Genomic DNA, 23,468 nt, shown 5'->3' with positions numbered 1-23,468 from the left:
TTTGATATGCTCGCTAGTCAAGACTGGCCAGAACTATTTACCACCTCAGAACAATTTGTTCATTTCACTCAGAAATTAGAAGTATGTTTTGGCCAATAACCCTAAATTTATTTTGTAGTAGTCATTTTTCTTAATGGGAGTATTTTCCAGATGTTGCCTAAGTCTAGCTGTCTGGGCCCTCTTCCAACAAATGAGGAAAGTTTGATTTCAGAGGTTGTCATTGTTGATTTTGTCTAACCTTTGGACTAATTGGTTCATCCCAATATATTTGCACTGATATATAAGACTTCCAGGACATCGGGAAAACTCATTATTGCTTTTACCGGTAAGTGTCAAAGTTAACTTGCTTCGTGGAATTAAATGTGTTTTCAGTTCAATAGGGATATGCTTTATTCAAGAGGTTTGAAAAAGATTTATAAGGGTAGTAGTAGGGAAGTTTTGAAAAGGATCACAGCTATGGGATACACCTGTTGGAAGCTCACAAAATTATACGGGGAGTTCAGGGAAAGTTGGAACGGTCACTTCTGTGTTTGCTAAATTAAATTTTACTGGAGCTGATTATTTTCTCCCCCCAAGCTGGGATTTAAACCTGTAAGTATATGCTATAATTTAAATAGTGTTGAGATAAGGCTGTTTTCCATTTGAGAGGAATTCTAAAGTACTAAATGGTCGGTAACATGATCAAGATGGTGCTTGATGATTTCTTCTGCATAAGATTAAATCTAATGGTCAAATATTTATGATAGAATTAAGGCTGATTATCTTTAAAAGTCTTGTTTCAGGAGTGGGATGGTTTTACGATTAAATAGCCTTTTAAAAGTTACTGAAACACAGTGAGTAACACAGGATAAATTAGTGGTGAGATTAAAGAGCAGTTTTCTGATCCGTTTCTTTTCTTTTCAGTGAGGGTTCGGTCCTTGGAAACAGCCATGCAGTGGAAAATACTTCCCATATACTTGCTGCTCCTCTCTGTTTTCTTGATTCAGCAAGTTTCTTCTCAAGGTACCTTAACCATCAAAAAGACTTTTATTTAAAGACTGTTGCTAATTATTCTGTTTTGATTATCTTGACGATGGAATAGATTTCTAAAACGTATATTTGTTTGAGCTTAATGTATAGTACAATTTTAAAATTATGTGAAGCATATGTGGGGTATTTATAAGCATTTTGAATTTCTCACTTTTTTCTCATGTCTTATGAAGTCTTTCAGGTTTTGAGCTTTTCTATAGAATAATTTTTGTGCTCATTATTCTTATGGTTCTCCAAAATTTCAACAAGATTTAGACACGGGATAAAACTATGCTAGTGTGATACAGTTATCATGATGAATTGAACAGTGTTGAAATAACATGTAATTTTGGCTTCCATGTTTATTATAAATTTAGTCTTTTACATTACATAAATTATTGATGATTTATTTTGGCATCATGTAAGACTAGATAGTATCTTACAGTAAACATTTACAAATTTTCAAATGGCCTTGTATTAATTTTGAAAGTTCTATCTTTCTTGTAAGGACTAGTTACCCAGATACGGACTTACACTTGCATAAATGTCATCTTATATGATAAGATGACATATAAATGTCATCTTATATGATTATGATAGTAAACTATTCACAGTCTTCCAAAAACAGTCAGTCCTGGATGAACAGTTCTTGTTATTCACTAGAGAATGTTAAGATACATCCAATGCAATCACCTCAGCCAAAGTCTCTAGCATGCGATCAAGGTTGATTAGCAACAATAATACCAAGAGTTGGATTTTAGTTTTCTTTTTTTTTTTTCTTTGACAAGCAAAACTGGAGAGAAGAAAAATCAAGGTGCATGGTTGTTATGGTGAAATTATATTTATAAAATAGACACTTCCAGGAAAATAGTCAAAATTCCCAGAAGCCTAAGCATGAGAGATAACTGCCTGCCATGAACATAGTTTCAGAATCATTTAGATAAGATGGAAAAACACACGAAAGCAAATGTGAATATATAGGAAGGAATGATGGCCACCACGCTAACCTCTGCTCTCTCATGGTAGTATTACAAGGCTCACAACACTGAAAGTGTTTCCTAATCTATATATCCTCTGTAATAAGAACAATTGTTCTCTAAAATGGTTTTACTTTCCTTTAAATGAGTGAATTTAAAATTGGTTGTTAAAATTAACAGGAATAAAAGGACAGTCATTTAATCTACGAAAATAAGCTCTTCCTATAAAGTAACTGATTTCCTAATTCAGAAATCTGTTAACTAGAAAAGAATAGCCCTTAATGTTGTGTTGTCTGCTTGTCTTGCCTCCTAAACCTGTTATTCTTCTTTTCCTTTATATATAATATATGTATTTATATACATACACTATATATGCATTTTTGTATGTATTGTGCACATATGTATGAAAGAAGTTGTGAAGATTGTCCTAATATTTACTATTTTCTTTGCATGTGAAGACTTTCACTTTCCTGAACTCATTATTTTGAGATTTTTTCAGTGTGGTTCAACGTCCCTGTATGGCTTTAGGACATTGCACCTGCCAATTTCTATTCCAGAGATGGATTCAATTGTTACATTTTTGTGGTTCTCTCTCAGGAAGATGTTTTCCAAGTATTTTAAAAAATATATTCTCAAATATATTTTTATATCATTACACTTTTGTTTGTATTTTTGTTTTGTTTTACCCAGAATATCTCTGACTTTTATATTCATGCCCAGATGCTATTTGAATGGTTATCTATTTTGTACTCACTGTAGCCATGGTTGTATGCATCTGATTTCCTCAACATTTAAAGAACCCAGTTATCCTCAAAAAAGAAGAGGAAGCCTAGGGAAGTTTTTGCTTGGCATGACCAGCTTGTTTTAAACCCAACATGAGAGATGAGAGGCAACATGATTGGGTGGGAAAAGTGTGGACTTTAGAATCAGAGATATCAGAGTTCAAATTCCAGGTGACCATATAATTTATTACCCAAATCAGGATGCTTCTAAGAGTAAAAGAGGTCAATACGAATAGTTAGTAGGTATTAATTGACCTATATATAATACATATATCCTGGAACTATTAACTAGCTGGGTGTCCCTGAGCTAGTTATTAAAATGTGTTTCAGCTTCCTTATCTTTCAAAAGGGGCTACTAATACTCTCCTGGCAACGTTTTCATAAACATTAGAGATAATTTATGACTCAATGCCCGGCACAGACATGCTCAATAAATGTCAACTTGTCATCATCTCAGCAGCAGTCTGGGGAGACCTGAAGCTGCCACCCTCCCCCAGGAATGTCACCCACTTTATGCAAAGCCCGTTAGCTTTGCCTGATTCTCAAAAGTGTCTTTATCTTCTCTGTCTAGTGAAGAATAAAGTGGCACGATCAAGGTCACATGGAAGATCAGGCAAAGGCCACCTGGACCCATTGCTACCCATCATTCCCATCCTTTTCCAACTGATAAAAATTCTCCCTCACCAAGTGGCTTTATCCTTCTCATTTAGAACTCTTCCTTCCTGTGAAGCAGTTTGGCCATGTTTACGCTAGTATTGTATAATTTTTAGATTTACCAAGCTGTGCAGGGAGATGTGGGGAAGGGTATTCTAGAGATGCCATCTGCAACTGTGATTATAACTGTCAACACTACATGGAGTGCTGCCCTGATTTCAAGAAAGCCTGCACTGTGGGTAAGTCCTGACAGCTGGTGTCTCCCCTATCAAGCAACACCGTTCTGTGAGTCCCCGTGCACCCCCTGCAGTGCTTTTTCCACACTCTTGTGCTTCTTGTTGCTCAAGTGCTTTCCCTTCCTCGCATACATGTTGCAGTGTGCTGTACCTAATGATGGTGTCAAAGCTCATGACTCCTGGGGGAGGGCGGGAGAGGGAGCCCTGGAAATCTGTCAGGTGCACAAGGTTATTGACTAGTCCTAAGTAAAATGTTTTGTTTTAAGTAGAGAATACTGTGACTCAGGAGTCACTAAGTAAATACCAATGGGTAAATATTCACTACGAATCAGAGATGTAATTGCTTAGGGACAGGATCCCTTAATAGTGTTTAATGAAGAATTTCAGTTAAAACCCAAAGGATCTGAATTTTAAATTATGAGTGGTATTTTCCTTGAACACATTTTGGATCGTTTTGTTAACACAGGGACATTTCATATCCAACTTTTGAAAGTTACAATTAAGAGTGGTTCAGAGTTATTATGTTCACTTTGGAATTTGTATGGGAAGTTGATAAATATATTGCTGTACAGTTACGTGTTGTATGAGGTAACCGTTTCAAATAGGCCTTGCTAAGTTATTGTGCTTCTAACCAAGGCTTGTTTTGAAATGAGAAGGCATAATCCATGCCATGGGATTGGGCTGAAATCTTTCAACCCTCCACCTTGCCCAGTTTATCACAATAAAACTCTCTGCATTATAAATGATTTTTGAGCCTAAACAGTGTCCAATCTACTTTAAGCCAGCTCTTTGGAATGTTGTTGTAAGATCTAAACGTTCACTGAATAAATATCTATTACAAAGCATGGTGAAAGGTGGAGAGGATGGAGGGATTTCATATGAAGGGTCCCCACTTTTCCAATATACATATGTGAAATGACTCCAACAGCACTTGGGTGACTATTGGAGCCTTGAAGGGCAAGGGAAGCTTCTCTGAGTCACCATATTTCTCTCTTGACTTCTCCACTTGGAAAACCACCCCTTTTTCCAAATTCCAAATAAAAAACTCCGAAATGCACTTTTGGAACTCTAGCCAGCTATAAGGTGGGAAATGGCTACGAGTACATGGGTATAGCTGCATCTTTAATAATCTATAATGTCTTGTTTTGCTCTGGGTAGAGCTTTCCTGTAAAGGTCGCTGCTTCGAGTCCTTTGCACGAGGGAGGGAGTGTGACTGTGACTCAGATTGTAAGAAGTATGGCAAGTGCTGTCCCGATTATGAGGATTTTTGTGGAAGAGGTAAGCATCATGGGGTTAATCACTGCCTCTCAGTACACAGATCTGTCCGCCTACCTTAGCTTCGCTGACCATGTCTAATATGCCCTCCATCTAGGGACTTGATTTTACTAACGCAAGCCATTTTGTATTAATTTTGCATCATCTAAGATGAATTAAAAAAGGAAAGCCTCTCCCAACAGCACGGCCTGGTTCCACCAGGCTCCTGGAGCGCCAGACTGCTGTTAAAGAAACAGGAAGGATAGGGGTTGAGTGTACATGTTTTTTCCTCAGGTGCAGTCCAACTGCAGGTAAAACCAACAGTAACCGGCTCACTCAGTGATTTCTTGTCTCATCCTAATGGTGCTGATCCCACAGAGTCAGTGGTCCTTTGAGCTAGCCATGGTTTTGGCTTTAGTGTTTTTGAGTGTATGTTGAAGGACAGAATGGCACTCTCGGCTTCCCTCAACTCATTGATTTAGGAGTTGAAGACTTTTAATTCATGGGCAAACCTACCAAGGTTAACCATCTGTTGTTAGGTCCCTTCCTACTGTGGCAGTCCATGTTCATCACTGTCTAAATTCCTGTATGGGATAGAGTTGGTAAAAAGAGATATTGTCCCATTTTAAAATCCTCTCCTCTGGTTATAGTTCCTGATGGAGTACTCTGAGAGTATAATAAAACTCTCCAGATTTAAAAAAAAATGTTTTTAAGTACTTAAATAAATAATGAATTCCTTTCTTTTACCAAATGTTTATTCTTAAATTCTACTTTTTAAAACAATATTTGTGGAGGTAAAAGCGAAGATAGACATTGCTTGCATAATCTTATCATTTTATTTAAACAAGGCTGTACATCTTGCTTCTTTTGAACAGTGGAGAAATAGGGTAAAAACCTGTTAATCAGCATAGTCAAGGGCTAATTCTTAACTGTTCAATGTTTTCATTGGATGGCATTTCAGAAATGATGGAGACAACACCCTTATAATAAAAATCTCAGAGTGCAGAGTTCCTGCAGCTCTCAGAAGGACCTATGATGAAGGATGCGTTTTTACTCAGTGCCCTGATAATTGTTTTGGCTATGAGACAAAACACTAAGACTTTATTTTGCGGAGAGGATGGGTGGGGAGGAAGGATGGTTAGAGTATGATGAAGCATTGAAAGAACATGTTAATAAAGACAATGCTTTATGCTACTGGGTGGTGGGCCAGACTACCCAAGGCTTATGTGGAACTCGACGAAAAAAAATTGATGAACGTCATGCTTTGTTTACAGAACTCACAGAGACAGGGCTTCAACTGAAAAGAATGGAACCACCCAGAGCTTCACTACTTCTTAAAAAAAAATAACCATCAAACTATCTTACGAGTCAGTAAGTCAGTAAGGCCTCTTAGTTGTTTCAGGATTACTATAGATACTGTTTGTAGGCATCTCTGTATCTCAAAATTGTAACCTTTTGAGAACTGAAGAAATGTGAGTCAACAGTCCAAGAGGTATTTGGTTCAGGATCACTAGCTAGTATATCAGAACTGTTTCTTAAATTGATCTACTTGGTGGGGAAAACAGAGGAAGGAGTGTGGTTTTCAGCCTTGGTCAGAGTTCCTAGGGGATGTTCAGTAAGAGCAGCAGGATTTATCATAACTCTCTCTACCCAGAGTGTCCCCACTGTTCTCCGCTTTCTTATCTTTCAGAAGACCCTCTGCTTTTCTTCTGGTTCCTAATGATCAAAACCCGTCCCATGCCTTCTCTTCCAGACATAGAAAGGTTAGGCGGACCGGAGAGAAAGATTTCAAAGATACACACCAAAACATTAACAATGGTTGTTTAACTTGGAGAAGGGCAACACATTTTGAGAAAAGCATAATGTGAAGGTGTGAACTTTTTACAAGAGTAAATATTCATGTAGATCTTTTGTTCTACATGAATTGAAAGGGGAATTGACATCATTTGATTTAAATGAAAAGATGAATTGGCATCATTTGTAAATCAATTTAAATAATGACTATGAAAACGGGACAAATGTAGTTATTATATTTCTCTTCCTGGGAGCACAAATACCTGTCATCTGCACACAGTAATTATTTCTACCATCACAGAAGATTGGCATAAGGGATGGGGCTGAAAGAGTCAAGTATTTTTTAGGCCAGGAAATATCTTCAGAAATCACCTAGAATAAGCATCTCAGTTTGCAGATAAGAAAACAAAGTTCAAGTGGGGGTCATTAGTTCATTTGCCCAAAGTAAACAAGGGTAGACCCTTGCAGGTCTATGACTAGAATTCAAGTTCTTTGACCCCGCAGCCCTTGCCCCTTGTAATTTATAACAATTTGAGAACCAATATTTTGTAGCAATGAGTCTTCAGAATTAATTAGAGTAGCTATCTTTAGGCTAAGAGACTGCCTGCGCTGGTTTTCACCAGCATTGATTCTTGGAGCTAGATGCATCTGTGCCTTTCACAATCAAGAGCTGCTGATGACTGTCAACAAGATGTTAATCTATCTGTCTTGCTTGGCCTCAGTGCATAATCCCACATCACCACCATCTTCAAAGACTGCACCTCCATCTCCAGGAGCATCTCAAACCATCAAATCAACAACCAAACGTTCACCCAAAGCACCAAATAAGAAGAAGACTAAGAAAGTTATAGAATCAGAGGAAATAACAGAAGGTAGGAAGATGATAGATGTAATAAAAGGTTTTGAGACAGACTAAGCTGTAGGTGGACTAATTTTGTAAGACTTCATAGAATAAGGGAATCGCATGAGTCATGAAAGGCTCATTACCCTTTTAAAAATGTGTTCGAAGTCAAAATTTAAGCCAAATTATAAACCGTCAGCTATTTATTTTTCTTATAACTGAGCCCAGCATGAGTGTAGGTTAAAATAATCAGAAGAAACACATCAGGGAAAAAAAAAATCCCAGGTGATTTTCTGCAGAATAATTACAATCTGTGAGAGAGGAGAAAGTTGAGAGAAAGTAATATAGTTATATTGCTAGTATCGGTGAGAAGCTTAGCCATCTTGCTTTTAATGGACGTTATAAGAACAGTTGATCATATTACTGATAAAATGAAAGCAGAATATGGACATTTGTAGCTCAGTAAACAGTATTTCTTATTGTATTTGGACTGGCAGTTTTTTGTTTTAAATTACAGTTGGTGTGATCTACCTTTTTATTTGATTTATAGAACATTCTGTTTCTGAAAACCAAGAGTCTTCCTCCTCCTCTTCCTCTTCCTCTTCAACTATTCGGAAAATCAAGTCTTCCAAAAATTCAGCAGCTAATAAAGAATTAAAGAAGAAACCCAAAGGTTTGAGCATTGATAAAGATCAAAGACTATATCAATGCCATATTAACAATAATTATCTAAAAGCAATGAGTGTTGGTAGAATGATTTGAGCACATTTCAGTACTTGGGGCATGTACAGATTTGTAAAAATTATTTTAGAAGATACTAATGAGAACTTCCTACTAGTGAAAAGCAGCTAAGAAACCACTCTTTAAAACAAATGATAAGAAGATGCTAGGGCAGTAGCTCTGGGACCACAGGAAGACACGAGATTCATTTATGGTTTTCAATTTTAATTCATGTCTACCTATTATCATTTTTCTCTCTTCTCCTTCTTCCTCTGTGTTCCTTGTGTTTTTATTTTTCCTTTAATTTTCACTTATTTTATTTTGCAAACATTTATAGGCTGCTTCAAATATTTTAACATGTTAATCCATTAAGGTCTCATATACATCTCTGGGAAAGGCGATATTATTATTCACATTTTACAGCTCCTTTTTATTATTTTTTCTAATGAATTATATGTCATATCTGGCTGATTTTTTTTTGTAGGCTATTACTTCCTGAAAAGAGATTCCCTTTGCTCTGCTTTTCATTATTTCCTGAAATTCTAAAATATATTCTCTTTCTCCAGGAAATACTGAATTTTGGATACTGGAGTTTTGAAGAACTTTTATTTCCTGGGTAGTTGTTATTTCCCCTGAAGCCTTTTCTCTGGCTGAATAGCCAAATACATAGTCTTTGAATCATCAAGAGAGTCCTGCACACCATAGATGTGCAGCACACGTGTGCTAAATGGAACTCATCTCAATGATGAACTCTTCATGTGCTCTTTGGGCTCTGAAATTCACCTTTGGGGTAGCTGCTATGAGAAATCCTGTTAAACAGGGTCTTTTGCTGCCATGGCCGCAATCTCCTCTCTGTATCCCATGGTCTGCTGAGTTTAGGTGTACCAAGGAAAGAGAGCAGCTAACAGCTGTGGGTATGGAAATAGAGTTTAGGAGGGACCATTGGTGTGACTGGAGCAGATTCCTGGGGTGGATCTTTTCATCAATTCATCAATTCCCTAGAATAGCCCAATCAGATAAGTCCAGTATTTACCATTTTGTAATAAATTAATAGACATATTACAGGTTAGCAATTTGCTTGGAATACATGGCTAGTTGATAAAGATGGGATTTTTAGGTCACTATAGAAGAGAAAACTACTCAAAAATAAAAGATGTGTATATTTTTTTCTAGTAAAAGATAACAAGAAGGAAAGAACTCCTAAAAAGAAACCTCCGCCAGAACCACCAGTTGTAGATGAAGCTGGAAGTGGACTGGACAATGGTGACATCAAGCTCACCCCAACTCCTGACATTCCTACCACCCAACGCAATAAAGTTACCACATCTCCCAAGTTTACAACAGGCAAACCAGTAAATCCTAAACCTAGTCTTCCACCTAATACTGATACATCCAAAGAGACCTCTTCAACACCTAATAAGGAGACAACAGTTAAAAGTAAAGAGACTTTAGCAAACAAAGAGACTTCAAGTAAAGCAAAAGAGAAGATTCCTTCAGCTAAAGAGACACGAAGTGCAGAGAAAACACCTGCTAAAGATTTTGTACCCACAACCAAAGCTCCTGTTAAATCTACACCTAAAGCTGAAAGTACAACCAAATCTCCTGCTCCCACCACCACCAAGGAGCCCACTCCTACCACCACCAAGAAGCCTGCACCCACTACCCCCAAGAAACCTGCTCCCACTACTCCCAAGGAGCCTGTACCCACTACCACCAAGGAGCCACCTACCACCCCCAAGAAACCTGAACCCACCACTCCCAAGGAGCCTGCTCCCACCACCACCAAGGAGCCCACTCCCACCACCCCCAAGAAGCCTGCTCCCACTACTCCCAAGGAGCCTGTACCCACTACCACCAAGGAGCCTGAACCCACCACCCCCAAGGAGCCTGTACCTACTACCACCAAGGAGCCACCCACCACCCCCAAGAAGCCTGAACCCACCACTCCCAAGGAGCCTGCTCCCACTACTCCCAAGGAGCCTGTACCCACTACCACCAAGGAACCTGAACCCACTACTCCCAAGGAGCCTGCTCCCACCACCACCAAGGAGCCCACTCCCACCACCCCCAAGAAGCCTGCTCCCACTACTCCCAAGGAGCCTGTACCCACTACCCCCAAGGAACCTGAACCCACCACTCCCAAGGAGCCTGCACCCACCACCCCCAAGGAGCCTGCTCCCACTACTCCCAAGGAGCCTGTACCTACTACCACCAAGGAGCCTGCTCCCACCACTCCCAAGGAGCCTGCACCCACCACCCCCAAGGAGCCTGCTCCCACCACTCCCAAGGAGCCTGTACCCACTACCACCAAGGAACCTGAACCCACCACTCCCAAGGAGCCTGCACCCACCACCCCCAAGGAGCCTGCTCCCACTACTCCCAAGGAGCCTCTACCTACTACCACCAAGGAGCCATCCACCACTCCCAAGGAGCCTGCTCCCACCACTCCCAAGGAGCCTGCACCCACCACCCCCAAGGAGCCTGCTCCCACTACTCCCAAGGAGCCACCCACCACCCCCAAGAAGCCTGAACCCACCACTCCCAAAGAGCCTGCTCCCACCACTCCCAAGGAGCCTGTACCCACCACCCCCAAAGAGCCTGCTCCCACCACTCCCAAGGAGCCTGAACCCACCACTCCCAAAGAGCCTGCTCCCACCACTCCCAAGGAGCCTGCACCCACCACCCCCAAGGAGCCTGCTCCCACTACTCCCAAGGAGCCACCCACCACCCCCAAGAAGCCTGAACCCACCACTCCCAAGGAGCCTGCTCCCACTACCCCCAAGGAGCCTCTACCTACTACTCCCAAGGAGCCATCCACCACTCCCAAGGAGCCTGCTCCCACCACTCCCAAGGAGCCTGCACCCACCACCCCCAAGGAGCCTGCTCCCACTACTCCCAAGGAGCCACCCACCACCCCCAAGAAGCCTGAACCCACCACTCCCAAAGAGCCTGCTCCCACCACTCCCAAGGAGCCTGTACCCACCACCCCCAAAGAGCCTGCTCCCACTACTCCCAAGGAGCCTGAACCCACCACTCCCAAAGAGCCTGCTCCCACCACTCCCAAGGAGCCTGCACCCACCACCCCCAAGGAGCCTGCTCCCACCACTCCCAAAGAGCCTGTGCCCACAACCCCCAAGGAGCCTGAACCCACTCCCCCCAAGGAGCCTGCAACTACCACCCCTAAGGAACCTGCTCCTACCACCACCAAGGACCCTGCACCTACTGCCCCCAAGGAGCCTGAACCTATGGCCCCCAAGGAGCCTGTACCCACTGCTCCCAAGGAACCTGCACCCACTTCCCCCAAGGACCCTGCACCCACCGCCCCCAAGGAGCCTGAACCCACTGCCCCCAACAAGGAATCTGCACCCACCACATCCAAGGAACAGGTTCCCACCACCACCAAGGAGCCCACACCCAAACTCCCCAAGGAGCCTGCTCCAGCCTCTCTTGAGACGCCTGCTCCAACCACCTCAGAGGCCTCTACTACAACTACGACCATGGAGCCTCCCACTACTCCCAAGAACCCTGCTGAGTCAACTCCTAAATTTCCTGCAGAACCCACACCAAAGCCTCTTGAAAACAGTCCCAAAGAACCAGTTGTACCTATAACCAAGGCTCCTGAAGTGACCAAACCTGAAATGACTACAACAGCTAAAGATAAAACAACAGAAAAAGACATGATACCTGAAATTACAACTGCTGTACCTAAGATTACAACCCAGGAGACAGCAACTCCAACAGAAGAAACGACCACTGAGTCCAAAAGAAGTACAACCACACAAGTAACATCTACCACATCATCCAAAAATACTCCTAAAGCAACAACTCTTGCACCCAAAGTAATGACTGCAACACAAAAGACAACTACAACTGAAGAGACTATGAATAAACCTGAAGAAACCACAGCTATGCCAAAGGATACAGCCACGAGTACTAAAGTCTCAACTCCTAGACCCCGAAAGCCAACCAAAGCACCAAAGAAGCCCGCTTCTACCAAAAAGCCAAACACAATACCTAAAGGAAGAAAACCAAAGACTACACCAACTCCCCCAAAGATGACTACATCGACAATGCCCAAATTACACCCTACCTCTTCAGTGGAAGCCATGCTCCAAACTACCACCAGCCCCAACCAAAGACCTAACTCAGAAATAGTTGAAGTAAATCCAAATGAAGATACAGATGCTGCTGGAAAAAAACCTCACATGTTCCCCAGGCCCCCTGTGTTAACTCCTATATTTATCCCAGGGACTGATATCTTAGTGAGAGGATCCAATCAAGACATTGCCATCAATCCCATGCTTTCAGGTAATAAGCACCAGTTACTTCCAGTTTTAAAATTGGTAATGTTGTTAAACTTTAAGTTGATAAATTTATCTGGGCCAGAATGTCCTGAGTTAGTATCAAGCTGTTGATATACATTACCTAGAACCCTGAACTTGTCAACTTGTGGAGTTTTACAGCTTCTCCATAGGTAAGCAGGAGTAAAATTATGTAAGATTATGTGGTCTTTGGAAAATCGAGTAATAAGGAATTTGGTGCCTCTGTGTCTATATGTAGAGATGGTGTATAGAATGTCAAAAATATTTAGTTGGGACCGTATCCTTAAAAGAGTATAATGCAAAGCAAAAATTTGCAATATTATTCCCTTTTTCAAACCAATTCTAAAGGGCAATCAGAACTGAAAAATGGGAGTTTTGTGTTGTGATCAAGCGTCCAACAATTATCTAATTCACATGAACATCAGGTAACCTGGCCCATTTCAATCTCTGATTTATTTTTATGTATTATTTTTGGGTAATATCACCTTAAGTTAATTATGAAATAAAGCTCTTCTTTTCCATTTCTGAAATAACTCCTGAAGTTTCCCACTAGCCCCTTCAAGAGCTTAGGGAAAGGTGAACAGAGGAAACAACCCTGTGGAAGGATTTGAAAAACATGAACATTCTTCTCATTTTCTTTTATATTGGCTTAATTTTTTGTTTTAGATGAGACTAATTTATGCAACGGTAAGCCAGTAGATGGACTGACTACTTTGCGCAATGGAACCATGGTCGCATTTCGAGGTGAGCTGCGCACATTATTTCTTCTTCTGCCCATCTTTTTATTCTTTATGAGAACCAAAGGAGAGTGAAAGTTTGGGTCAAGGTTTCCGGAGGGGAACCTGACTGATAAACTTCCCTCACACAATATTATGAGAACCTGAGAATAATTACCTGTTTTTTGGATTAACAGTATTAGACACATTAGAGTAACAAATAAAACTAAGAGCTTGAATGGATACTAGTGAATTTTTCTTTCCACTAGGAATTCAAGTAGTTCAAGTTTTAATCTCATATCAAATAATATGACATTAGGATTTGTATTCCTTGCTCTATTCTATGTAAAAATAACATCTTGATCGCAACGCGTTCAACAGTGCTACATCCTCTGGGACCCTAACAGGAGAACAGCAGTTATTTCATGTCACTTCTCTGCTATACCATCTGCTGGTCCTCTTATAAATAGATTAAATCTGAAAGGAGACAAATCATACACTATTAGCACAGTAGAGGCTAGAGATTTTTAGCAGCCACTGAATTATAACTCTTTAACTAAAAGATAAAGAAATGGAGATAAGTGACTTTCCAGAAGTCACAAAGCCAGGAGGATCTTTTGAGAGAAACTGGAAAACTAAAAATATTTCAAAGGCTATGCTAAACCTCAAACCTGAGAAATATCTACTCTCAGCAGTTCAAATACTGCTACACTAGTTCTCACAATGTTGACTAAACTTGTTACATAAAGTGTGCCAACACATTCTGTTTTTCTTGATGATGAGCTAGTTAACAATTTTTCATTTTCTTTTGGGGATAAGTTACAGTATTCATTCAGGAGGCTCACCTGTCACTTTCAATTTCAGGTCATTATTTCTGGATGCTGAGTCCATCCAATCCACCATCTCCACCTCGTAAAATTACTGAAGTTTGGGGTATTCCCTCCCCCATTGATACTGTTTTTACTAGGTGCAACTGTGAAGGAAAAACTTACTTCTTTAAGGTAAGAAAAATATCTGAGAGAAATCAGCAACTAGGTATTCTTTATCGTAAGAGCATAAATCAGCTTAACCTCCACTTCAGAAGGGTCTCCATATTCTATTAAACTATTCTATCATCAACATTTAATAAAAAGCTAACAACTTGGTAACATTAAAGACCAATTTATTCACTTAACGAAGTTAAAACTTTCTCCCTATATTTACATCTAAGAATGAATCCCTAACCTTTTTATTCCAAAGCAATTAACACTATTTCCTCTGTTAAATTATCAGGGTTCCCAGTACTGGCGTTTCACCAATGATGTAAAAGATGCAGGGTATCCCAAACAAATTGTAAAAGGATTTGGAGGACTAAATGGAAGAATAGTGGCAGCTCTCTCAATAGCTAAATACAAGGACAGACCTGAATCTGTGTATTTTTTCAAGAGAGGTATGTGTTACATAATTGACAAAATTACAAAACTTTTAAGAATTGATTTGCCTGGGAAGTTTTATTCAACATTTTCATTTATTATTGGGTTTACTGTCAGAGGATCTTTAATGGCTGGAATCAAATCTTTCCAATGAAAAAACTGAGGACAGTAAAAAGTATTCAAAGCTCTTTAGCATGCATATTACAATTTCATCTGAATTTTCAGATCACTAATGTAAATGTCATCATTTACTTTCAAACAAAGTTAAATATATATAGAGCTATGCACTTTGTTGGCTTTATTCATTCAACAAGTATTTCAGCATTTAGCAATTATTGTTTTTTAAAGATTTTATTTACTTATTCATAAGAGACACAGAGAGAGAGAGGCAGAGACACAGGCAGAGGGAGAAGCAGGCTTCATGCAGGGAGCCCGATGTGGGACTCGATCCCGGCCGAAGGCAGGCGCTAAACTGCTGAGCCACCCAGGCGTCCCATAGCAATTATTTTATAATTCCCTTGACTAACAGCCATTAACTGAACACAGTTTACAAAAAAACACTGATTGTTTCCTCTACCTTGTAAAAGCTCTTTTTCACCTTTCTGGGGGATTAAACTTAATTTTCTTATCACATGTGATTTTCTAATACATAACAGGTGGCAGCGTTCAGCAGTACACTTATAAACAGGAACCCATGAAAAAGTGCACTGGAAGAAGGCCCGCTATCAATTACCCAGTGTATGGAGAAACAACACAGGTTAGAAGACGTCGCTTTGAACGCGCCATAGGACCTTCTCAAACACACACCATCAGAATTCACTATTCACCCATCAGAGTCTCTTATCAAGATAAAGGTAATGTTTCTTACTGTGTTAAAAAATTCTTACATGGGACATAGATGCAATACAGTTTATCTTACAGAATGAAGCTTATTGAATATAAATAGTGACTAAATAGCCCTAATAATTTAAAGCTTGTTGATGCAAAACATCAATTTGTGCCTCAGTAAATGACTAGATCTAGATCTATTAATTTTTCTGTGAGTAAAGAATGTAATTTATTCAGGTGTCTTATTTATAATAAATACCATTTATCAAGTACCTTTTACCAAGAACATTACCTCTGTAAATCTCAGAAGAGTACAAATAGGTAGATACTTGCACCACGTCAGAGGTGACAAAAACTGAGGTACCTAAGTTAAATAACTCACCCAACATCACAGAGCTACTATGTGACCAAAATGGAATTCAAACTCAGGTCTGTTGGACTCTAATGGCTGCTCTTTCCTGTAGTATATCACTTTCAGGCTGCTATCTTTAAACCTACAGGTTTCCTCCATAATGAAGTCAAAATGAGTTCACAGTGGAGAGGATTTCCAAATGTGGTTACTTCAGCTATAGCACTGCCCAACATCAGAAAACCTGATGGCTATGATTACTACGCCTTTTCTAGGAGTAAGTAATTAAGTAACTTCTTCTACGCTTAAGGATGTGCTCTAATCTCTAAAATATGAATATAATCAAAGCAAAAACAAATGTTCAATGGTGACTTAAGGTCAGAAGTTAAACTATAATTATTGTAATTGCTCTAAAGAAGGGAAGTTCTGATTTTCACTTTACTCCCATCAAATTCAATGGGCTGCAATTCAGTTCTCACTATCCTTCATGAGATTAAAGCCTATTATGCTAAATCATCCAATTACTTGAGTAAAACTGCTAATAAGAACAATATTTTACTTCTGTTACCTGTGGCATTTAACAGAGGTCCCAGGTGCCACAAAATACTACTGATTTGCATCATTACACAAGTCCTGAAGATCACAAAGAAATTCTTGAGAAACTAACTTTATTAATTAAATGTTACCAGGGCACTTTTCTTTGAAAAATTCAGAAATCTAAGTTATTCTACCTATATAAATGATGTCAAAATTTTTGTTTAAGGGAAAAAACTCAAGTGATTTATTATTTTTTAAACTTGGTTTTTCTCAAATTCTTACTTTGAAAAAGGAGAATTGACTCTCATTTTACAGAAAGATGGTGAACGGTCAATCTGTCAAGGCAATTGTTTTAGTTTTTGTCAGAAGGTTCAAATTACTTAATACAAACATTTCTGATATTAAAATGATAAACAGTATCTTTGAATATAATAGTAAACAGAAACTATTTTTAAGTTTAGGTGTTTTTTTTTTTTTTGTCTTTTTAATTAAAAAATGATTTCTCTTCTATTCAGATCAATACTATAACATTGATGTACCCAGCAGAACAGCAAGAGTCGTTACTACTCGTTTTGGGAGGACCTTATCCAATAACTGGTACAACTGTCCTTAGACCCACAGGCAAAGAAGAAGTCAACTAATTAAATGAAGAATGAAAAATTTTGACACTGAAATACATTTTATTAATAAAGAATGTTGAGAGAAGCATACCAATTTAAATACAAAAATGTTTTTAATCTCGACAATCATAATACTAAAACAGGCTTGAGAATCTTATTCACAATTATTACAGTTTACAGGACATTTAATTAATATTTCCTCTATTTATTCCTCCTCTCCCTCCCATTGCATGGCTCACACCTATAAGAGAAAAAAATAACCAAACTGAATGTATCTTTTAAGAAGTTAGCTCAAAACTGGAGTATTCACTTACCCTAGGTCACTATAAAAATTGTTTGCAATATCAAATATCTAGGTATATAGATATAAAACTGTTAGACATTTCACACACCTTCAGTTGAAAATTATTACAATTAGATTAATATTTTCATGGCATGAATACAATCTCTAAGGGTTACATTAGAAAACATGGAAATATTAAAATTTTTAATTAGTTAAACAAAGTCACAAAGCTTTATTCTGTTGTGTAAAAAGTTTAACAGGCAGAGATGTAACAAATGACTGTCTAGTACCATAACACTTTAGCTTCTCCAAATCTTATTTGAATTCAAGGAAGAAATGAATAAATATGAAATATAAGCACATATTCATTCTATATCTATAGTTTACAAATCTTCCTATAAGCAGCTTACAGATTAGTAAACATAACATGCTCAATGTATAATTATTTAATCAATTTTTGGAACATTAAAAAAAAAACTAATACAAGTTAGAAGCTTAAGGATTAGAAAACTTGTGGCATTTATTACTATCCTACATTTTATCACATAATCAATATGTCAGAAATTTACCTCTCTGTCTGTTAAACTGACGACCACGGACACCTTGTCTCAATGTTGTCTGAAGTCTTACTCTTCTGAAAGGCTTTGGTTGACTACTGCTCGTATCTAAGAAAAAAAAAAAAACCCAAACAGTAAAATATAAGAAAGCAAATTAATAAATAAGAAAAGCATTTATAATGGCAAAATCTAGTTACTAAATGAATGCATGGATAAAATGCAGGTGTCATTTGCTTTCAGTATTGAAAAATTGATTTTTAACAAGGGGCACTTAACACAAAAAAAGAATAAAAAGTAAAAAAAAATTCTTACTAAAAAGAAAGGGCTTGACTTTTTTACTCATTCACTCCACTCATGTAATAAATATTCACTTGGTGCCTATCATGTATCACTGTGCTAGGGGGTGGGGACTATAATCAACAATCAACACGTATCATCCCCCTTAGGAAACAACAAGCAACAGGCCCCTACGATATAATGTGAGTCATATCTGAATCCTCTTTTCCAGACACTCCAAATCTAATCATTAGCAAATCTTGCCAGCTCGAATTTAAATACATATCCCCAAATCTGACCTCTTCTCACAAACTTCACTCTACTATCCTGTCGGAAAAATCCTTGTCCTTACCTTGAATTTATAATATCTTCTGAACTTTCTCCTTGTTTCTACCCATTAAACATTTTCAGTCTCTTGCTGACACCAGCAGCCAAACTGATACTGTTAAATCTTTAAGTCAGATCTTACCATCACTGTCTGAAGCCCCCTAAAAGCTTCCTAAATCCAGGAAAGCCAAAGCAATTACAAAGATCTATTAGGCCTCTTCTCCCCACTCCCTCCTAACTCCTGGCTAGTTAGGCTGTGCTCTAACCACATTGGCCCCTCACTGATCCTGAATATACCACACTGCTGCCTTATAGATACCTGCTATATGTCTCATCTGGAACTCCTTCCTCCCAAAAAATTGCACAGCTTTACTCTCTTACTCCTTCTAGATTTTTATTTAAGTCATTTTTTTTTAGTAATGCTTTCTATCAAATCACCTGACACCTAGTAGGCACTCAAATATTTACTGACCAAGTGAATAACTGCTCAGATTGAAGGTTCCATGGCAGAATTTGAGAATTAGCTATGAACAATTCAAAATAAAAATAGTCAGTGTGGATGACTGGTTACTCCATCTCTTCAGTAATAAAAATAATTCCCTACCTAAAAATTTTGAGACAGTTAAGCTAGTATAGTGTATTGTTTAAGAGTGGAATCTTTGCAGCCAAATGTCTTGAGTTCGTATCCTGGCTTGCGCCCATTATTTACTCGCTATGTACTCTGGAAAAAGTTATTCAACATGTCTGTGCCTCAGTTTCCATATGAGTGATTACCATGTTGAGGTGATGTGAGAATTAAGTAAATACATGTAAAGGGCTTAGAATACTATCTGATACACAGTAAGTGCTCAATAAATGTTAATTTTTTTAAAGTACCACAGAAATAATTTTTATTGCAAGAAAGATACATAAAATAACCCTTTTCAAAGTTAACTTCAAAAATTTGAAAGCCTAACTGAAAAGTGTTTACATCAGCAAATTTCAAATACTTTTGGAGTAATAGACCTCCTACCCTTCAGCTCTCCACATTAAATCTCATGTAAGAATCTTAATATGTAGAACAAATAACAGGAAGCTCCTCTGGTTTAAAGAGGCAGGAGACCTGAAATACTGCTCCTTAGCTTCCCTCCCAGTAACCCATCCCTCACAGCCCTGGTTGCACCTCTAGTACAACCAAGTCTTAAAACTACATTTCCTTTAATAAAATACAATTTCCCCTTTAAATACCAAATTTTAAATTTAAGAAAAAAAAATTATCTACTTGTTACTAATAAGATCATCTTTTGTAAACAAGTTGTGTTGTAAACAGTTGTGTTGCCCTCAAGAGCTGGAACTTACCTACAGAGGAACTGGAAGGAGGATCCTGGCTGGTAGAAGGAAGATCTGATTCATCAGATGCTTGGACAGGTTCTTCTTCCTGCTGGCTATCAATTTCTAGGCCTGCTTCTGAGCTAATGCTAAGAAAAGAAAACAACATTGATTAGAAAATACAAAACCAGGGCAGCCCAAGTGGCTCAGCAGTTTAGCGTTGCCTTCAGCCCAGGGTGTGATCCTGGAGACCCGGGATCCAGTCCCATGTCAGGCTCCCTGCATGGAGCCTGCTTTGCCCTCTGCCTGTATCTCTGCCTCTTTCTCTCTCTCTCTCATGAATAAATAAATAAAATCTTAAAATAAAATAAAAAAAACCCAACAGAACAAAAACAAAAAATAAAACTGATCCTTGAGGTATCCTAAATTGTTCCCAAACTCTGATGTAGTTTATCACTTAAATAACCCTAAGCTCCCCTGTAACTCAAACTTGTAGACTCTTGATATGGGTAACTGTATATTTTTTTAAAAGGAGTAGGGGAGGGACACCTGGGTAGCTCAGCAGTTGAGTGCCTGTCTGCCTTTGGCTCAGGGTGTGATCCTGGAGTCCTGGGATGGAATGCCGCATCAGACTCCCTGCATGGAGCCCGCTTCTCCCTCTGCCTACATCTCTGCCTCTTTCTCTCTCTGTGCCTCTCATGAATAGATAAATAAAATCTTTTAAATAAATACATAAACAAATAAATAAATAGATAAAAGGAGTAGGGGAAAGACAGCTCAAGTTGCCTTTTCTTTATCCCTCTTTTCATTAGGACATGTTCCAGTTTTAGTTTTTGTTTCTTCTTTATTTTTTTTTCTTTTTGACAAAGGGCATTCACTTTCTTGATAACATTCATAAGAGATGGCTTATCCAGATTTTGAAATCCCAAAACAGTTTTGTAGGAAGGCAGAGTACCAAAACTGTTGGGAATTCACAAGTCCCAACCAAACCAAACAATGTGCCACTAACTCACCATGGGCTCTAGGCCAGATGAGACATGCTGTGGGTATGTGAATTCCTGGCTCAATGGCTAGAACTCCAACACTCTCTAGACAATTCAAAAAAGCATATCAAAACACAAGGGAGATAATATAGTCCAAAGGTAAGTTGCTGAAAACTTCAGTGCAGTCATTAGTAAAATGTATCTTAAAGAGTTCTCTCATGACTATCTGCTGAAGTTGACAAGTGCTAGTGAAGTGTCAAGTACATGGGGCTGAAGTCATAGGTCAAATCTAGTCTAAGCCAGTTCCTAAGGAACTTCCTTAGCCAGGCCTAAGGAAGTTATTTTAACATGTTCTTAGTCTAAGCTTTCTCACTGTAAAATGGAGATCATACTTTGCAGAACTTTTGTGTGAGTCAGAAATGACATATCTAAAGTGACTTGCATACATGGTATGAAATTATTTTTTTTTTGTTCTTTTTTTAAATTTTTATTTATTTATGGTAGTCACAGAGAGAGAGAGGCAGAGACACAGGCAGAGGGAGAAGCAGGTTCCATGCACCGGGAGCCCGATGTGGGATTCGATCCTGGGTCTCCAGGATCGTGCCCTGGGCCAAAGGCAGGCGCCAAACCGCTGCGCCACCCAGGGATCCCCATGGTATGAAATTAATGGCAGCCAGTATTCTCAGCAGGGTGTGTAATCTCCCCCAAATTAAGCAGCACTTTGTTAGAGCATAATAGACTTGCTTTTTTCCTCATATACTAGAATTGGTCTATAATTATGCTAAGAAAATATTGCTAAATAAACAAAATCTTCGAGCTCTACCTAGGAAATCTGGGTTCTACTTCTAGCTATGCTTCTATGAAGTTGTCCAGACCCCCCCCCCTTTTTTAAAGACTTTATTTATTTATTCATGAGACACAAAGAGAGAGAGGCAGAGACACAGGCAGAGGGAGAAGCAGGCTCCACGCAGGGAGCCTGACACGGGCCTCGATCCCAGGTCTCTAGGATCAGGCCCCAGGCCAAAGGTGGCGCTAAACCACTGAGTCACCCGGGCCACCCAAACACCAAATTCTAAATACATATAAAGAATAAGTGAGGTTCACTTGACAGCCCACTACAAAATGGAAAGTGAGTTGTTTCCTAATTTTCACAGAAAGACTTCTTTCTTACGGAAAGTTCAAGCAGCTATATTAATTGAAGGGTTTCAGTAATTTTAAAGAAATCATTTTTCTAGAATACATTATGTAATTTTCAGGGAGATAAACATTTAAAAAAATTACTTTCTGCTGTAATGATATCCAAGTCCTAAAATATACCACTATATGCAGAAATCAATCTTCCCAAATGTATGGCTTGGTTTGTTTTTGTAATGGGATGCTACTAAAAATACAGCTCAATAAACCATTTCTTGGCTAAAGGAAAACAAGTATAAAAGTCTAAAGCAAGTGAAAATTATAAAGTAAATATTTACCCTTCAGATTCTGCCTCCACAAATACTTCATCTCCATCATCACCTGTTGCTGTTTCATTTGTTGTGGATAAAGTGCCAGTGGATGTTGTCACCATCGGAACAGACTGAGAGGCATGCTCTGAAGCATCAGAGGTAGTACTCTCAGTAAACACGGTCACTTCAAAATAAAAAGAAATGAAAACTTTTGACTTGGTGGTTTACCTAATTTTTAGTCAGAAGGTGTCTCAGTTTTCCATTTTACCAATAAAGCACATAATCTACTAGTCTGCCTGTGATACCTACCTGGGGCTGCTACTTGTAGAGGGGTAGTGGGAACACTTCGGCCACCTGATTCTTCTTCATGAGCTAGGAAGAGGGGTGTTTCATACATTCCTAAGCCTAAAGACAATTCCAAATATTAATGAATGATTGAAAGAACACCGAACTGGCAATATGCCAGGTATCTGAAAGAAAACAAATGAATCAGTAGAGACATACCATTTTGCTGAAGCCCACTAATTAGCCCATCAGGCAAAAATCAATCTCTCAAAAACATAAATACAACTGAAACACATCCTTTAAGTTCACAAACACTCAGTATCCTTTGAAAAAAATACCTAACATGCTGCTCTTATGGGTTGATATAAAGCTAACTTTATTGAGTACCCAACTATGAACCAGGTACTATGTTAGAATCTACTCACCAAACTTCAAGATATTACTCCTCCCCTTTTTGCTAAAGAAATTGAACTTCTAGGAGGTTAATTAACTTCCCCAAAGTTACAAAACTAGTAAATGGTAGCATTCCAATTTAAGCCTAGACTTGTCTTCCAAGCCTAGGAATTGTATAAAATAAAAAACCATATAAAAATTTGAATCTATATAAAAATATATGACTTATATGGGGTTGTAGATTAATTTTTTATTTGGGGCTTATTATAAAAGTAATATGATTTACTTACAAAATGCCATACAGCTTCCCACAAATTTAATTGGTTATATGAATGCCAAATGAAAATTAAAAGGTAATTAATTCCACAAAGAGCATAATTCATGTTCAACAACCAACTATTATTACTTAGGGGTCATTCTATTCTATATATTATAAATATTTTATCTTCCTTACTTTTAATGTTAGTGGAAAATATCTAGTTTTATACATTTAACTAGGAATGTTAAGTATCAAACTAAACTTAAAAAATGCATTTCTAAAAAAAAAAAAAAAAAAAAAAA

General features: G+C 38.5%; 2 protein-coding genes across 7 annotated transcripts in view; one reads left to right on the top strand and one right to left on the bottom strand.

Annotated features, from left to right (window-relative positions):
• Positions 1–288: 288 nt before the first annotated feature.
• PRG4 (proteoglycan 4) lies at positions 289–17,190 on the top strand. 5 transcript variants are annotated; one of them, XM_041754811.1, is made up of 13 exons: positions 289–325; positions 904–1,002; positions 3,538–3,660; positions 4,816–4,935; positions 7,428–7,577; positions 8,097–8,219; positions 9,440–12,574; positions 13,255–13,332; positions 14,169–14,305; positions 14,577–14,733; positions 15,373–15,570; positions 16,045–16,170; positions 16,946–17,190. In XM_041754811.1, the coding sequence occupies exons 2-13, from the start codon at positions 930–932 to the stop codon at positions 17,041–17,043; spliced, it is 4,518 nt and encodes a 1,505-aa protein (XP_041610745.1). In that variant the 5' UTR covers positions 289–325; positions 904–929; the 3' UTR covers positions 17,044–17,190. The 5 variants fall into 5 exon arrangements, with proteins under 5 accessions (XP_041610745.1, XP_041610760.1, XP_041610746.1 ...); XM_041754812.1 differs by lacking the exon at positions 289–325 and adding an exon at positions 470–591; XM_041754817.1 differs by lacking the exons at positions 289–325; positions 3,538–3,660 and adding an exon at positions 470–591.
• Positions 17,091–23,468, bottom strand: part of TPR (translocated promoter region, nuclear basket protein) — a 66,162-nt gene continuing 59,784 nt past the window's right edge. For both annotated transcript variants that reach the window (XM_041754809.1, XM_041754810.1), the window contains exons 48-52: positions 22,539–22,634; positions 22,257–22,413; positions 19,832–19,950; positions 17,903–17,998; positions 17,091–17,291 (exon numbers count right to left, since the gene is read on the bottom strand). In XM_041754809.1, the coding sequence (XP_041610743.1) occupies positions 17,236–17,291; positions 17,903–17,998; positions 19,832–19,950; positions 22,257–22,413; positions 22,539–22,634 (524 nt within the window). In that variant the 3' untranslated portion in view covers positions 17,091–17,235. The remainder of the gene's footprint in view (positions 17,292–17,902; positions 17,999–19,831; positions 19,951–22,256; positions 22,414–22,538; positions 22,635–23,468) is intronic.

Source organism: Vulpes lagopus, chromosome 1 (assembly GCF_018345385.1).
Source record: "Vulpes lagopus strain Blue_001 chromosome 1, ASM1834538v1, whole genome shotgun sequence".
Taxonomy (NCBI): Eukaryota; Metazoa; Chordata; class Mammalia; order Carnivora; family Canidae; genus Vulpes; species Vulpes lagopus.
The sequence above is the reverse complement of the archived record's forward strand: the minus strand, read 5'-3'. Positions and strand labels throughout refer to the sequence as shown.

Coding starts and splice junctions, on each gene's coding strand:
- PRG4 (XM_041754811.1), top strand. CDS start 930: ATGCAGTGGAAAATACTTCCCATATACTTGCTGCTCCTCTCTGTTTTC. Junction 12,575..13,254: donor CATCAATCCCATGCTTTCAG/GTAATAAGCACC, acceptor TTTTTGTTTTAG/ATGAGACTAATTTATGCAAC. Junction 13,333..14,168: donor AACCATGGTCGCATTTCGAG/GTGAGCTGCGCA, acceptor TTTCAATTTCAG/GTCATTATTTCTGGATGCTG.